At 40.7% G+C, this 15,145-nt stretch overlaps 6 protein-coding genes across 8 annotated transcripts; 3 read left to right on the forward strand and 3 right to left on the reverse strand.

The window, feature by feature from the left end:
- Nucleotides 1-57: 57 nt before the first annotated feature.
- Nucleotides 58-9,047, reverse strand: LOC136249655 (WD repeat-containing protein 35-like). The gene is made up of 35 exons (XM_066041738.1): nucleotides 8,902-9,047; nucleotides 8,736-8,853; nucleotides 8,607-8,681; nucleotides 8,462-8,554; nucleotides 8,235-8,413; nucleotides 8,100-8,180; nucleotides 7,478-7,640; nucleotides 7,171-7,268; nucleotides 7,071-7,115; nucleotides 6,894-7,019; nucleotides 4,747-4,839; nucleotides 4,540-4,687; nucleotides 4,270-4,487; nucleotides 3,987-4,040; nucleotides 3,818-3,927; nucleotides 3,719-3,767; nucleotides 3,426-3,584; nucleotides 3,290-3,370; nucleotides 3,069-3,116; nucleotides 2,927-3,015; nucleotides 2,596-2,713; nucleotides 2,372-2,537; nucleotides 2,251-2,317; nucleotides 2,072-2,204; nucleotides 1,952-2,014; nucleotides 1,856-1,903; nucleotides 1,686-1,801; nucleotides 1,583-1,631; nucleotides 1,457-1,531; nucleotides 1,339-1,404; nucleotides 1,136-1,294; nucleotides 968-1,072; nucleotides 833-918; nucleotides 339-407; nucleotides 58-280 (listed from the first exon to the last, which is right to left on the reverse strand). Exons 1-35 carry the CDS (start codon nucleotides 8,923-8,925, stop codon nucleotides 115-117), a joined length of 3,537 nt encoding a protein of 1,178 aa, XP_065897810.1. The 5' UTR covers nucleotides 8,926-9,047; the 3' UTR covers nucleotides 58-114.
- Nucleotides 8,947-9,796, forward strand: LOC136249664 (anaphase-promoting complex subunit 10-like). The gene is made up of 6 exons (XM_066041747.1): nucleotides 8,947-9,113; nucleotides 9,158-9,218; nucleotides 9,266-9,358; nucleotides 9,403-9,473; nucleotides 9,523-9,618; nucleotides 9,676-9,796. The coding sequence occupies exons 1-6, from the start codon at nucleotides 8,989-8,991 to the stop codon at nucleotides 9,767-9,769; spliced, it is 540 nt and encodes a 179-aa protein (XP_065897819.1). The 5' UTR covers nucleotides 8,947-8,988; the 3' UTR covers nucleotides 9,770-9,796.
- LOC136249662 (serine/arginine-rich splicing factor 2-like) lies at nucleotides 9,737-11,007 on the reverse strand. 3 transcript variants are annotated; one of them, XR_010698310.1, is made up of 4 exons: nucleotides 10,554-11,007; nucleotides 10,083-10,511; nucleotides 9,830-9,971; nucleotides 9,737-9,773 (listed from the first exon to the last, which is right to left on the reverse strand). XR_010698310.1 is itself a non-coding variant. In XM_066041744.1 (3 exons), the coding sequence occupies exons 1-2, from the start codon at nucleotides 10,880-10,882 to the stop codon at nucleotides 10,109-10,111; spliced, it is 732 nt and encodes a 243-aa protein (XP_065897816.1). In that variant the 5' UTR covers nucleotides 10,883-11,007; the 3' UTR covers nucleotides 9,737-9,971; nucleotides 10,083-10,108. The 3 variants fall into 3 exon arrangements, 2 of the variants coding, with proteins under 2 accessions (XP_065897816.1, XP_065897817.1); XM_066041744.1 differs by having other exon boundaries at nucleotides 9,737-9,971; XM_066041745.1 differs by lacking the exons at nucleotides 9,737-9,773; nucleotides 9,830-9,971 and having other exon boundaries at nucleotides 10,016-10,508.
- On the forward strand, nucleotides 10,966-12,271 carry LOC136249663 (peptidyl-prolyl cis-trans isomerase FKBP2-like). Its single transcript, XM_066041746.1, has 6 exons — nucleotides 10,966-11,126; nucleotides 11,177-11,239; nucleotides 11,286-11,379; nucleotides 11,609-11,642; nucleotides 11,698-11,768; nucleotides 11,971-12,271. The coding sequence occupies exons 1-6, from the start codon at nucleotides 11,034-11,036 to the stop codon at nucleotides 12,201-12,203; spliced, it is 588 nt and encodes a 195-aa protein (XP_065897818.1). The 5' UTR covers nucleotides 10,966-11,033; the 3' UTR covers nucleotides 12,204-12,271.
- Nucleotides 12,212-13,297, reverse strand: LOC136249661 (uncharacterized). The gene is made up of 6 exons (XM_066041743.1): nucleotides 13,221-13,297; nucleotides 13,056-13,173; nucleotides 12,833-13,009; nucleotides 12,636-12,778; nucleotides 12,463-12,582; nucleotides 12,212-12,415 (listed from the first exon to the last, which is right to left on the reverse strand). Exons 1-6 carry the CDS (start codon nucleotides 13,263-13,265, stop codon nucleotides 12,251-12,253), a joined length of 768 nt encoding a protein of 255 aa, XP_065897815.1. The 5' UTR covers nucleotides 13,266-13,297; the 3' UTR covers nucleotides 12,212-12,250.
- Nucleotides 13,282-15,030, forward strand: LOC136249658 (proteasomal ubiquitin receptor ADRM1-A-like). The gene is made up of 9 exons (XM_066041741.1): nucleotides 13,282-13,522; nucleotides 13,572-13,730; nucleotides 13,782-13,854; nucleotides 13,919-14,189; nucleotides 14,238-14,305; nucleotides 14,356-14,385; nucleotides 14,441-14,592; nucleotides 14,642-14,744; nucleotides 14,804-15,030. Exons 1-9 carry the CDS (start codon nucleotides 13,322-13,324, stop codon nucleotides 14,968-14,970), a joined length of 1,224 nt encoding a protein of 407 aa, XP_065897813.1. The 5' UTR covers nucleotides 13,282-13,321; the 3' UTR covers nucleotides 14,971-15,030.
- The last annotated feature ends 115 nt before the right edge of the window (nucleotides 15,031-15,145 follow it).

Here is a 15,145-nt window from a genome sequence, read left to right on the forward strand (position 1 = left end):
GTAATTAATGTAGCAATGCTATAACGTTTACTCTCATTCCACTATGACAATACACAGTAACATTATAAATTCAAAGTTGATTTAAAATAAATATACTATGATGATACAGTATGGCTATACAGGGGTGTGACACAATGGACAGTTATTGTAGGAAGTTATTTCGTTCTCAAGTGCTCTGTGTTTGCATGTTGAGCAACTCCAGTAATGATAGTCCAGTAATGGCTGACCGCTGGCCACACAACGAGGGAACTTGTTGCCACACTCCGTACACATCAGATCCCTAGGGGGAGGGGGTATAATATGTGACAGACTATAGGAGTACACTGAATAATATATACCAGTCATTTATCATGGCTCCACAGTCTGGACAATTTGTTTTGTTTGATACCACATCTCGGGGAGTGTGCCTGTTGGGTGAAGGGAGAACAAGTTAGCATAAAATCCGGAGGAGTTTGGTAATGTGTATAGTAATGACATAATGTAACTACACAACCAAACACAGCGTCTGTTTTAAAAATAAAATAAAATAGCAAGTCCTGAGCTAGGCAAGAGAGATTTATCTACATTGTATGGATCTACTAGCAAGCAATGTTGGCATGGCACCACTTATTTCACCAGATGAAGAAAAGTGATGAATATTCAACTTTTATTGATTGTTTTGATTGTCTGGTAGAGATCAATATACTCTAATAGAGCAGTTGAATATTAACAATATTTCAAAGACCAGTATTACTATTGCAGATAAGGTGGACTTAGTCATAGACTATTAGAACATGTACAAGTTGGGGGTGTTCTGTATCTAGTCCCACAAAGGATAATTATAATAACTGACCTTGTGAATATTTCTAGTGACAGGTCACTTAGCTGTGCATGTTTTTTATCACCAACGTTCTCCAGAGATTCAAGCACAACAAAAGCCTGAGGGAGGAAATGACACAAAGATGTAATAATATTATTCTGTGATCACCTTTGAGCACTGGGAGAATGCTTGATGGAGGGCTGAGATCAATGCAATCAATGAGTGCACATCTGATGGTGGTAAAATGTCATCATAATCAACCAAACCAAGTGCCTGGCAAGATGAGAAAAATGTTACTCATATAGTCATACAAATATCAAGGTTGCTGTCCCTCACCGTTCTCAAGCTGGCTTCTCTGTTTCCCTCATACAACTGCCGTTGAGCAAGTAAGAAGAAGTGATAGGCCTCGGCACCTCTCCAAGCATTATCTATAATCCTGCTGTCTTCAAGAGTGTTTGCTTCTTCTGCAAGCACTCCTTGTAGAGATGACAAGATCTAAATGTATAATGTAATGGAGATTTTATACCGTCAGATGGTACCTCAGGTTTGCTGTCAGCTTTCTGTTGATGTTGCTTATTTTTCAGCTGTGTTCGATAGCTCTCGATCTGTAGGGCAATATAAAGGTATTGTATTGCATATCATGTGTTGTTGGCTGACCAGTAGGCCACAGAGGACGTGAAGTTTCTTCATAATCATGGGACTGGCTTTGTTGGCTGACTGTTCTTTAGCTACCTACATGCTTGTTAAATATGGAAATGATACATACACACATACACACACTACCTGTTGTAATAATTTCGCCGCCTCAATAAAACGATTAGCCTTGTGATAACTAGATCACATTAGTAAAGGATACAATAATAACTAAACTATCAAGTTAACATACAGGGCAATAGCTGTTAGTTTGCGATCCTTCTCCAATAAGTGATTAGCATACTTAACAAGCAGCTTGTCGACATCCTGTACATTGTTTCGATTGGCTAATTCAATGGCTTGATCCCACTGAGTGCAGCAAAGTAAGATCATGTGAACACAGAGTACATGACTGGTACTTACCTCATTCAACTGGACACATACATTAATGGCTTCATCTATTTTTGCACACTACAAGGGGGTGGGGCTATAGTCTTGTACACAATTGGTTAAATTCACCTTAAGGAAAGCAGTAACAGCTTGTTGACACATGCCAACCTTCACAAACATCTTGGCAACTGTCTACAGTGATACCATGTGATGTGCATGTGACAAGCATGTGACAAACATGTGACACACCTCCAGTAGTGGGTGGCCATCTGGTAGGGTGGACGAGAGTTCTTGTAGGCCTTTGTAGTCTTCCAGTCTGTAGAAGCATTCTGCTAGTCTGTCTTGGTTGCGTCCCTGGCTGTAGTAGGTCACTGCGTGTTGCCTGAAACAATGCCATGGGTAATTGGGGGACACACACACATACTAACCATTTTTGTCTATCAGCATAATAATCTCCAATAGCATTCCAGGCTTGTGCCAGTAATGTATCATTCCCTGCAGTAGACTACAATCTAGCCAAACAATGTGAACCTCACAAACCACACCCACCTGTCCCGCCTCCTTGCTTCAGCAGCTGTATGACCCTAAACCAATCACCCAACTTGGTCCTTAGTTCTACTGCCAAGTCTCTGCGGTCCATTTCAATGTATATTTTCTCTGCCTCTTCAAATCTCTTGAAGTAAGCTGCTACTTCTGCAAGTTGCTTCTTGTCTGACTAAAAAGAATACAGAAACAGAACATAGTAAGAGAGATACAAATGAGAAATGGCTCACATCAAGTTTCTTGAGCCGCTTCACAAACTGAATTCCTTGATAGTCTCTGGAGTGGACAAATGCCTTCTCAGCCACTTCAAGTTCCAGTTTCTCAAGGGCTGCTTCAGCCAGTAGTCTCCTGTATGTTCATGATATATCATCCACACTTACCATAAACTTCAGGTAGTGTGGTAATGAAATTTGGAATTAACAAAAGTAACAAAAACAGAATACAGCATAACATGTAGTTTTATATCTTTATCATCATAATTATACGACTTCTTCCTGCTAAATTTTCCATATCTCTTCAATTTTCCCTTGAACCTCTACATATCACACAAGAAGGACTCACCATAGTCTGGGGTGTGGGTTGTCTTCAATAAACTGACTGGCATCACTAATACCGACCTTTTCTAGTAGATCTCTACTATCCCTGAGGGACTAACAGGGGAAATACCTATTAAGTGCTGTAGACAGCTGAAAGCCCCGCTCACCTTGACCTCCATTTCTGCTATAAAGTCTTCAGCAGGATTATCAGGATCCTGTAAGAAGATAAAATGAACGGGTAAACTATCAATAACATGTACACTGGAGTGTGGACATTTTAGTTTCGATGAATTTTTTTTCATTTAAAGCCCAACAGACATCTGTTCAATCACTCTAATTCAGAGTTTGGCTAATAAAAAGTTATACAAATTGTTATTTCAAAACGTACCTTCATAATTTCATCCATCAAAACTGACTTCACTTGTAAATCTGAGAATGAACAAATGTGTCCAGAGCAGACAACTGGCTCCTAATATTTTCACTTGGATGACACATTACCATGACAACACCAGTGATGATATCACCTCGGGGTCCAGCCCCCTAAAGATGTACATGCGAGTCTTCTCCATCATTGCAAACATGTCTGGATTATCATCAGCCCAACAGAGATCCCAAACCTCTTTACGTTCTAGTGGCAACTGTCTGCCTATCTGCTCGTCAGCACTAGCCAGAGATGGCTTCCTCTATCACACACCACAAGTTAACACAATGACACAACCAAGTAATAGAGGTGCAACAATATGGAAATTTACCGACATGAGATTTTATGATATAAACTCTTACTTCATTGCGCCCCTACTATATGCACACTGCTCACCAGTTCAAGCAATCCCAGCATCCCATTAATGTCAATAACAGATAATTTGCTATTAAGGGATAGCCTGAGAGAAACTTATAAAGAAGGCACAAAGCTTACGTGGAATCACAGTTTAGAGAAATCCGGTGTGGCCTACAATTCAGCACCACCTTGCCGATAAGACTCATTTTGGGCAGTGAATAAGACTGCAGCTTTCCGGACACCCTACCCTGCAAATAGGGAGGTGGGTGTCAAGCACAGAATCGCATGATAAACATGTGCTACTCACCACAATGAGGCTTCTGTCCGATGCACATACACAACAAATTGGATCGACTGTTGCCTATAAGGATAATATAGCTAATGTAATAACAAGTATAGGACATTTTGCTGTTGTACGGACAGTTACTTGTAAAGGTGAAAACTGAACAACAAAAAAAGAAAAAAATTGACAACATCACTTTACTGTGACAAAAAATATAGAGATTCCAAAGCCCCAAGAGCTGATATTGACCATGCTCAGTATCACATTAATAAGAGAGTATATCACATATCTAAGACAGTAGACTAACCTTGTCAATTTTACTATTATCAATGGTGTGATCACCACCATCCACTGGAACATCATCAACGTGCAGTAACATTTCTTTCCCCTCACGACCTTTACGTAGGATCGTGTAGGCTACCTCAGAAGTAGCCAGACGTGAGGTGGTACGATAGTGCCATGTATAAATCACATTCCTTGTTGCCACAGCAATGTGGGTGTATGATATACAGGCATAGAGAGGCTCTGTGGATAACCTCATATGAGACAGACATACACACAGACAAACAAGTCTCACCAATGTCTAAGTATCTGGAGTCTACAGGAGTACCAAGGTCATTGCAAAGGAGCAAGGAATACTGCCCATCTTCCATTTGTGATACCATCAAACAATAGTCTCGACATGTCTCCAGGAATAGCAGCTTCTTAACTGACTTGTAATTACGCTGTGTTTGGTTAGGATGAGGTGTGTGTGTGTGTGTGTGTAATGTGTCCCATTTCTCACTTCATTGGTCTGGCTGTTCCAAAACATGATGCTCCGTTCTGGCTTGTCAGGTCGGGTATAAGCATAGACAATTGTGTTGGAGAAATATCCCCACTGTACATGTAAAGAGAACATTGTAATGTAAATATACGTACTCTACACACTACACATTCATACACAGACAAATAGCAAGACTAGTGCCCCACAGGATGTAGTACTGTGTTACACAGGAAAGGGATTCATAGTCTATCCCAGATGTAGTGTATGGACTGTGTGCATAGTGTTAACTGTGTTGTTGGCTTGACACTATGCCTCACACAAGGCATGAGGTTATTATGCCCCAAAATTGAGCTCTTGAGCAGTGCTCCCAAAAATCACCCATTATGCTTTTAATAAATGCCCAATTATTCTACATTCTATGCAGCTGTATTAGACCATTTGCATTGATGTTTCAACTTCAAATAGTTTTCTATCCTTTTAGCTGGATGGAGTATTTCATTTCTATGTGGCTGATTTATTAGAGCAGTAATACGGGGGTGGATCTAGGGGGTGGGCTTTGGGGGCTGAAGCTCCCCCCTTCACTTTTAGGCCACTCTAACAAAATTCCTTGTTTCCCATTTCATTGACCTTAACCAAAAATACATGCGGGCAGGCGGTTCATTATCCATTATTCATTATAGATATTTTCACTAATTTTCATAACTATCTTACAGGTAAGAATACAGTAGAAATGTTTAAACTAAGAACTTTAACAGTGAAAAGCTAGCTAAAAGGGCTTTCTGAATGCTAAACTAGTTACTGCTATGCTGCCTATGCAGTCACAGGATAAATAATGAATATTGGCAACAATAATGAATGACCATGTGGGAAGAGAATCTGCATGCGGGCGGGAAATGGGAAACAATGAATTTTGTTGGAGTGGCCTTAGGCTTTACTTGATCAATATGTTGCAGATTATAATGAAATTTTGTCTTAGCATAATTATATGATCACTAATAATACAAATACTCATAAACCCACCTTATAAACATCTTTCCATTAGTGGATTTATGCTAAAGGTTATGCAACAAGGACATCAGCATTGGAGGTGTACAAGATCGAGATACTCTAATAGAACAGTCACCTAACTACTCTAATAGAGCACTCAGTGTAAGCATAAAAGTTGGTTCTGTTATGGAATTTTTCCAACTCTGCCTGCACCTATACATACAATGAAGTGCATTGGTTTGTTTAAAAGGCTTGTTCATCTACTTTTGTAGTTATTACCAGTACTGGTATACTTAATTCAGGTACACAATTTCCATTGAAAATGCTCTCAGATTCAATCTCGTATCATTCAAATTTCAAAATTTTCCAGTTTCAACATTATTAATCTATCATGCATGCAATTGTTAGATGGTGCATCATGTGCTTGGTTGTCTGAACCTACCCAAACCTTTCCATTAGCAAATGCTGCAGAGAGCCATATATATCTAAAGACAGTATATAAAATATCTACAGGCAGAAATATGCATTTTATGTGGAAATGTCTCCAAATAGCAGTATTTTAGCATCTAATTTTCAAAGTTTTCCTGGAGGGGCATGCCTAGTTCCAGCATGCTTTGCATGCTGGGGCTGGGAGGTGTGGTTTGCACACCTCCACCCGAGAGATTAGTACCTTGAGTTACCCCCCCCCCCCCCCTTTTATAAATCCCCCTTTTATAAATCCTAGATCCGCCCCTGTAATATGTGTGACTGTTCTATTACAATTCTGACCGCTCTATTAGAGTTTCTGCAATCTGCAGACTTTCCTATTATCAAAGCTTTATACTCAGCTCAAAATGTTAGCATAATTCCCACACACACATCTATTATGTCTGAAATTATGCCAGCATAGTTGCCACATCCCTACCTCACACACGCACGTGCAAACACACACACACACACACACACAAAGCCTTCAGCTACCTTGCTAGCACAGTCATGTCTACCCAGTGGACCAGCACTGGGACACTTGTGTGCTACTCAGGTGCTACGAGTCAGTGCAGGCAGACCCTCCTATGGTAGGACTATTTACACCAGGTACCCAAAACACACACACACACACAGAGTTTGTACAATTATAATACATCATGCGCACACATGGCCACGCATTATACATAGTTATGTACATATAATTACATACAAACCTTGTAATCATGACGAATATTGGCAAAATAGATGAAAGAGTCAACAGCAAGTGCAACCCTTAAGCTGTTTATCTCCCACGTGATAGCACTAACAGACTTGCCAGGAATGCGTAGAGTGTACAAGTGCTATTGTATAACAACATCTTATCAAGTGGGAATATAATACACCCAGCTAACCTGTCCCATTGGATTATAGAACTGTACTACATTATACTCTTTTTCCTGTTGTGACATCATAAAGTATATCACAAGGGATCACATGATGCTCATGTCATACCTGTGAAGAGATTTGAGTACCGGCAAATGCCAACAGTTTCCCATTAACATTCCACTTGATGCAGCTGACTGCGATGCCTGTATCAATCTTTATTGGTGCTATACAAGAAAATCATAAAACTAAAAGTATATTAAAACTGCAACATTTTGCCTAAAATCTAATAAAAAGTTTGGGTAAACAAACCTTATCTGCAGTAAATTCTGACTTTCCTACTATATAGGACAGGCCAGCTATAGGTGGATAGTACATAAACTATCCACCTATAGCTGGCCTGTCTGCATACTGCACTATACAGTGTGCTGCTTACCAGGGTCCAGTTCATGTTTCATCAGTTGGGCTCTTCCATTATCAAAGCATACTGCTAGACTGGGACAATTAGGGTCACCGTATCCCTTGCCAATATACCACTCCAGTCCAGCTAGCTGTACTGCCCCAGTGACACTGGACAAACAATGGATGGTCATCTTACCCTGTAATGTCATGTGATGTCATAGAAAGCGTCAAGGAGCTAAATTATGCATCAATGATTTGGTAATTTTTGTCAGTCTCAATACATTACTACTGATACCAAAAATATTTGCACAAATAGATCCAGAGATATCAGAACCATGTATCTGGCTCCAAGATCTATATAGTTAATCTGGCACATAGCTAGATAAGCTAGCTAGTGGGTCCCTAATTGATAAGAGTGAGTAATTTAATGTGAAATGAGTACCACAAACCAATTGCAAGCTGTACAGCATGTACATTGGTCTGACAACACCAGAATGTGGATGGTAAAAGGTTGCATATACAGTACAAACTCACTGGAGTGTACAATAACACATGCTATGTTAACCATTCAAGAATGATAAACTGTTTGCACACTTGTTTACTCAAAATGTACAGAAACATTTGGTTGGTTACAAGATGTTACACAGAGAACTCACCACATGGTTTCCCAGGTTATCAAAGATGTGCACTTCGGCCTTTAAGTTACCAAACAGAATATAGCGACCATCAGGTGACCACTAAAAATTTGCACTATAACCCATGTGAATTCTAATGTGGGTGGAGCTGGTTACCTGCACAAAGTTTAGCTGCATCTTCAGCTCCTTAGCCCAAATTCTGCTACCCTCCACTGAACCTAAGATAACCAATCCATCTTCATAAACTATGCAGATCTTCTTGCCATCTTTGTTCCAGCACATATGCCTAACGACGCTCTTGTTACGATTATTAATCATTTCTTCATACCATGTGCCTAAAATTGCTGTTTATTAACAAGTCGTATGCACTGCTATGAGCTCACCCTTGTACATGTTCCAGACCACAATTAAACCATTTTCATCACTTGATGTCAGTTTATTGTGATGCTCATTCCATATTACAACCTGCACACGGCCTAAAAATTTGAAATCAAATCATCAAATAAGAGATAGAGAGTAGTTTTGTACCTTCGTGTGCTTCCAAGCTTTGGTTCATGCACAGATTGCTGGGAGCAGCCAGGCCTTTAAGAACTGCATCCCTACCTGTTGTTGCACGATATGAATTAATCAGAATTGTGTGACAAATACAAAGCATACTTGTCTGTGTTTCCAATTTTAGAACCTTCAGGAGACCATCGTCTCCACCACACGCAATGTAGCCCTTACTAGAACTCCACGATATGCAACGTAAACAAATCCCATTAGGAATGGCAATCTAAAAGAGGATCTAATAGCGACCAATATGTGTAATACACTAGCAAACCTTTTTGCTCAAGTAAACTAACATTGCACTCCCACACGACTAAATTAACATCACCATGACGATAACACATTCTAAAAGTTTGGTGCAATGAGCGCCAAGCAGAAAGGCAAGCACAGGGAGGTTGGTTGTCAAGCGGTGTGGTCTTTGTCTTCTTGTAAACCTGGCTATGGGGTGTCCCACGTGAGAGATAACGACTTAGACACCTACTGGCAGTAAGAAACATGAAAGGTGTGCATTTGTTAGAATATACGTACAGATCTGATGGGCCCCAACCACACCTAATTAACGTGGAATTCTACCGCAAGACTACCATTTCTGTGAGGTTATTGTAATCTCTTTATTGAATTTAATTACATCCATCCAGCGTGTTGCTATCTATGTTGACTATCAATTGGATGAAAGTTATACACCCAGCAAGATTTCACTAAGAGCTGGTTCATCACATACAGATCTGCAGGTTAGTAGTTTTGTGGTGTGCATTTTAGTATTCCCACAATATAGCAAATTTCTACACAAGAACTGGATGAACCACAGGGTTGGATCAACATCTATTCCAGCAGTAACATCAGCAGGTGAAGTGTACTACAAAATGTGTGTATGCATGGTTTCTATTTCTTCAAGTTGTGTGAGGGCATTTGTTCTTCAAGTTGCCATCCTTAGTAACCATCAAAATGGCCGTGACACACATATACGTCAAGTAAAGCTGTATGCCCCTGAGTAAGTTACTTATTGTACTATAATGATTATTACCAATTGTACTTTGTAAAAATGTAGGTTGCAACAAACAACAAAGCCCCAGACAGTCCAGCCAAACTTCTCAACAATAGAGTTCAGATCATTAGCAAAGCACTGTACTCCAATAATTTAGTGCACTACAATAAAATTCAATATACAATGCCTACTTAATGCGCTAAAAAAAATTTTAAACCTGTCGTCACGACTGTCATAGTATACACCAACCACAGCAACACCAGTACACACCACCACCAGCAGTCGTTGCCATTGACAAGACTACAGCAAGCACACACCAACTCATCAGCTGCTGCTGCTAACACCCCTACTGCACCATGCTACAAGTAGGAATGGTGGCAAATCAACACATAAATTATACAACTTAAGCTACCATTATACTGCTACTTTGTAAAACGATAACACACCATATAACTAAAAAAGTGTCTTACATGTCAAGTGCATCATTCAAGTCAACTCAAGGCGACTGGTGTGAGTTGGCCATCTCAGGTTCTTGAGGAGACCGGGATCGTCTGCCCTCAGACGGTGATTTTGAACGTTCATGACGTGATTCCTCCTCCTGGGGGGACTTGGAGCGTGACCTTTCTCTAGAGGGTGACCGTGAATTTCTGTTAGATCCACTCGAAGAAGAGCGTCTTCTCCGATGTTTTGGTGAATGTGAAGCAGACTTTGATGATGAACGACTCCTAGAACGTGATGGGGACCTCTTTGGCCTTCCATCTCTAGAATTTGACCTGGATCTGGAAATTTCTCTTCTACGAGGAGAATTACTTCTACTACGATATCTTCTTTCTCTTGACCGAGATCTAGAATGGTAACTCCTTCTTCGAGGTGACCTGCTTCTGCTTCTACTATACCTGCTAAACACTAGTAACTAGTTTGTGTGAACACGTCTGGCTTACCTTTTGCTAAATCTACCCCCACTGTACTTGGGTATATAAGGAGGGCTAGGTCTTCCATATCTGGCCATTTGTACTCTCATTTCTCTACCGTCTAGTCTGTAGCCATCAAGTCTGTCCATTGCCTCGTCTGCATCCCGTCTATCATAAAAACGCACAAACGCAAATCCTCTCGATTCCTTTGTGAACCGATCTCTGGGTATATAAATGTCACCCACGTCTCCATATTTTTCGAACACTGGTCGCAAATCATCGGGGGTTGTACGGAAGGATAAATTATCAACTTTCAAACTAGTCATCCCGCCGATGTCTGGAGGACCTCTGCGACTCATGTTTCCTGTTAGGTTACAGTTTGTCTATCAAATAAACTTTAATAGCACAAAATCGCTTATCTCAACAATACCGCCATTTGCAACGTAAACACGTTGCTTTCAAGTTCACGCAGGCGCATCGCGCAAGTTTGCACGTGATACACAAGCAACGATGCAGGTTAGGTGGAAGATTTTGTTGTTAGCGAGCGTTATCGCGTTGTGCTTTGCGAAGAAGAAAGTTCCACAAGTAGAAATCATAACAGAGGTGAATTGTGCCGCTGTAGTCTCGCTGCTTATATTTAGTAAACGGAACAGCATAAACCCGAGTACTGTCCGGATACTGCCCAGCCAGGAGACACCGTATCAGTACATTATGTGGTACGTGAAGTTGATTAGGAGTGATTGTTGTACATGCATGTACTAGGGTGCGTTAGAGAATGGACAAGTGTTTGATACCTCAAAACAAGAAGGTCGACAACCATTTGAATTGACATTAGGAAAAGGAACTGTCATAAAAGGTATAGCCAAATTATCGTGTTGTGTTTAATTTTTTTTGTTTGTGAGTACTACACAGATAAATGATGCATATAGAGGATAACGGCACATTTTGTTGGGTCGGCAGTTATCGATCCAGCTATTTATTTAGCCAGACAATCCTACATACCACATTGAAAATGTACACAATAGACTACCAACATGTACATCATCAAAACAATGTTAATTTCATCACTTAATTTATTGTTATAGGATGGGAGGAAGGACTGATAGGGATATGCCAGGGGTAAGTGCAGAAATTAGTATGGGCTAATCCAAACACAACACACTTGTATACCTAGGGAGGTGAGAAAGTTGATTATACCCTCACACCTTGGTTATGGCGATCGTGGTATGCCCCCCCACATCCCAGGTAGATTCAGAGTACAGTTCTTCCTCAATTATCCAAACCTCTATTATTCAAACACTTAATAATAAGAGCAATAGAGATGACTGCTCTGTTAAAGTCTTGTCCAAGATGTATGTTCTATTAGAGTATTAAAGGGTCTTGAGAGGGTTGGATAATCAAGGTAGCACTGTAGTAATATCCATGTTTAGTGTGTATGCCTTATTAGGGAAAGCCACTCTGATATTTTCCATTGAATGCCTCAAACTGACAAAGAATTCTGTCTTCAACATTACAGATGAGCAAAAACAACTATTATTTTATGTGGGAATATTTATAATTGGAATTCTGGTAGTCTATGAGTTGTACCAGCGAGTAAATAAGGAGGAAAAGGAGTCTAAGAAAAAGGGCAAAGTTGCCCACCCCAACAAGAAGGGAAGCAAAAAAGGAAAGAAGTCATAGACACAATATTATACAGCATTCAATATTATATTGTAAAAAAAATAAATTTAGAACTCTTTAAAAGTAAATCTGGCAAACGGGACTGATGCAGATTCCTTTGGGTCACATTGTATTAATAATGTTAGTGCATCAGTAGAAATTGATGCCATTTTCCATGTGGCTACTCCAGACTGTGCATTACCATTACTAGTGGCCAAACTCAATCTGAGAGCCTACAATAAATAAAAACACTCAAATTGTTGTTAATAAAACATCTTACTTGTCCTTCAGATTTATAGAAACCCTTGGATACCACTGAAGTAAAGAATTGTGCAAACTGCCCTGCAAGGTTTTGATCTTCTTTCCAAATAGTTGGAGTCTTTTGATGGCACTTAACTACCTGTTGTTAATGGTAGCTGCAAGGGCTGCAAATTGGTGAGGGGTGGGGCTCACCATAGCTTGATCATAGGCTGAATACTGTTGTCGAAGATCATCAGGAAGTTTCACACAAATTAGTTTATCATTGGGAAGAAACAGGAAGGCTTCTCCTCTTGTCTCGTTTACGTAACAGCCTTCATCAGCAAGGCGAATATTTCCTGAAATAAACTACTGTAACTATTCGTGAAGAATCAATGAATTGTGTAACTAACTGGTTTGGTCTTCAGCTAGCCTCTGCTCTTCTTCCTGTTCTTGTAGTTTAGCTAAAAGGTCGGTCACCAAATAAAACTCTGCCTCGCCTTTTAGTGCCTCCACATTCATGCCTTCTGGTATGACCAGCAATCGACTCCGCATGAAATGCAGTATTGGAGCAAAATACTCCCCTGTCCCTAAGATAACTTGATTCACGAAAGCACCGTTAATCTGTTACCTTACTGTCAATAACGAAAGCACCGGCTTCATCCCTCAGGCTGCTTAAATCCGTGGAGAGCAGACGAGTAAAGAAATTGTCCCCACAAGAGCAAAGCGTAGACGATGTAGTCTCATAAACAACCTAGACGCAAAAATGTAAGCTATTTTACGGTTCACCGACTCACACACCCCGCCAATATTCAGTTTCACAACTTTGCTTGCATGATCTGCCATCGTATTCTAATAATTACATGCATACCGTCATTGTATTCTAATAATTTCGTGTGGTGATGGCGTTATTCGGTCCCAGTGATGGCGGTTCGCGAGAACCAAGGAGTCTAGTGGAGTTTAGGGCAGGGAAAATGCAGCTCAAGGAGTCTACTCACATGGTCGTACCTGATAAACGCAAGGGACTAATTTTCATGAAAATTGACAATGATGGATTGCTACATTTCTACTGGAAAGACAGGCAACATGGCCGCACAGAAGATGTACAGTAACGTCCATTCCATAAATGGTATACTTATAAATCTCTTTCAGGATTTCACTATTTTCCCGGAAGAAGCTGAAATGAAACGTGTGCCACAATGTACCACAGGCAGGGTCTATCTTCTAAGGTTTAAAAACAATCCCCAGAGGAAATTCTTTTACTGGATGCAGGAGCCCAATGAAGCTAAGGATGCTGACTTGATAAAGAAGGTTAGTTACAAAGGAGTACTATAGTGGTATGATAGTATGTTCATAATTAAGGTGAATGACCTCATGAATAACCCACCAGAAGCTGGAGGTGGCGAAGGGGATGAACTACCACCTGGAATAATAGGTAGTGCGTGTGTGTGTGTGTGTGCTGTAGTATGTGACAATGATATTCATTGCTCACTGTTTAGATTCAGGAGCTCTTCAAGCTCTACTGGGTCAGGGAGGGAATGTTGACAGAGAGCAGTTAATGGAGATGTTACAGTCAGGCAGACTGGGACACATGTTCTCACCGATGGCAGGAGGATCGTTGGGTGGTAGTAGAGCTCAAACATCATTTGATAGTAGCCGTCCCACCAGTTCTAACCAGCCGGCTTCCAGTGCTACCACAGCAACTACGCCTGCGACAGCTAGAGTGCGCTCAAGTCAGCAAGCACAGCAGCAGCAGCAACAGCAACCAAGGTGGCTAACTAGGTCTCAAATTGTTGTGTGTGATTTATTCTTATTTAGACAACAGTTGCAATTGTCTGACCTCCAGACAGCACTCTCTGCAATGGGTGTGGCACCCCCTGCCTCAGGTGAGCTGCAAATAACATTTAACACATGTAATTGACTAGTAACTCTACAGGTGGAGGGGCCACAGGTAGGAGCAGCGAAGGTGAGCATTTGAGAACTATTTTGACTTGAAGGGATTAATATTGTTTGACTGTTAGGACCACCTCCGGTCAGTTTGTCACAAGTGGTTACTGGGGAAGCATTAAGGGAGGCAGCAGGAGACCCAGCAGTCATAGAACAGCTGCAGCCATTACTTCCAGAGACTGGGGAAGATCCAGTGGCTGTTGTCTCCTCGCCACAATTCCAACAGGTTAGCTAAACTCACAATATATTCCATGCATTAATTGTCATGTGTACAGGCCGTTGGTGTGTTTGGGTCAGCATTGCAGTCAGGACAACTCGGCCCCTTGATGGCACAATTTGGACTGGGCCAGCAGGCTGTACAGGCAGCCAATGAAGGAGGTAACTACTACAAATATGGTAAAACTACTCTAGTATTATCAAATATACACTTTATGTAGACACGGCAGCATTCACAACAGCATTGCAGAATGAAATGAGCAACAACTCAGAACAGACTATGGACACTGGTGGTGAGCAACAAATGGAAACTGGTGGCAATACTGACCAACAACAAACAGAATCCACTAATAACAATGAAGATGATGATGATATGAATGTGGACTAGTGTACATTATGATGTTGAATTTCAATATTCCTATTAGAGCATTCACTTCATAGCCTAAAATACCAGTGTGTTCATGTATGTGAAACAATAAACAGTGCTCTGCTCAAATACTCTTATAGAGCAGTCAGTATACACCAATATTCTAATAGAACACACACCTGTCAACAAAATAGCC

Source organism: Dysidea avara, chromosome 3 (genome assembly GCF_963678975.1).
Source record: "Dysidea avara chromosome 3, odDysAvar1.4, whole genome shotgun sequence".
NCBI classification, from domain to species: Eukaryota; Metazoa; Porifera; class Demospongiae; order Dictyoceratida; family Dysideidae; genus Dysidea; species Dysidea avara.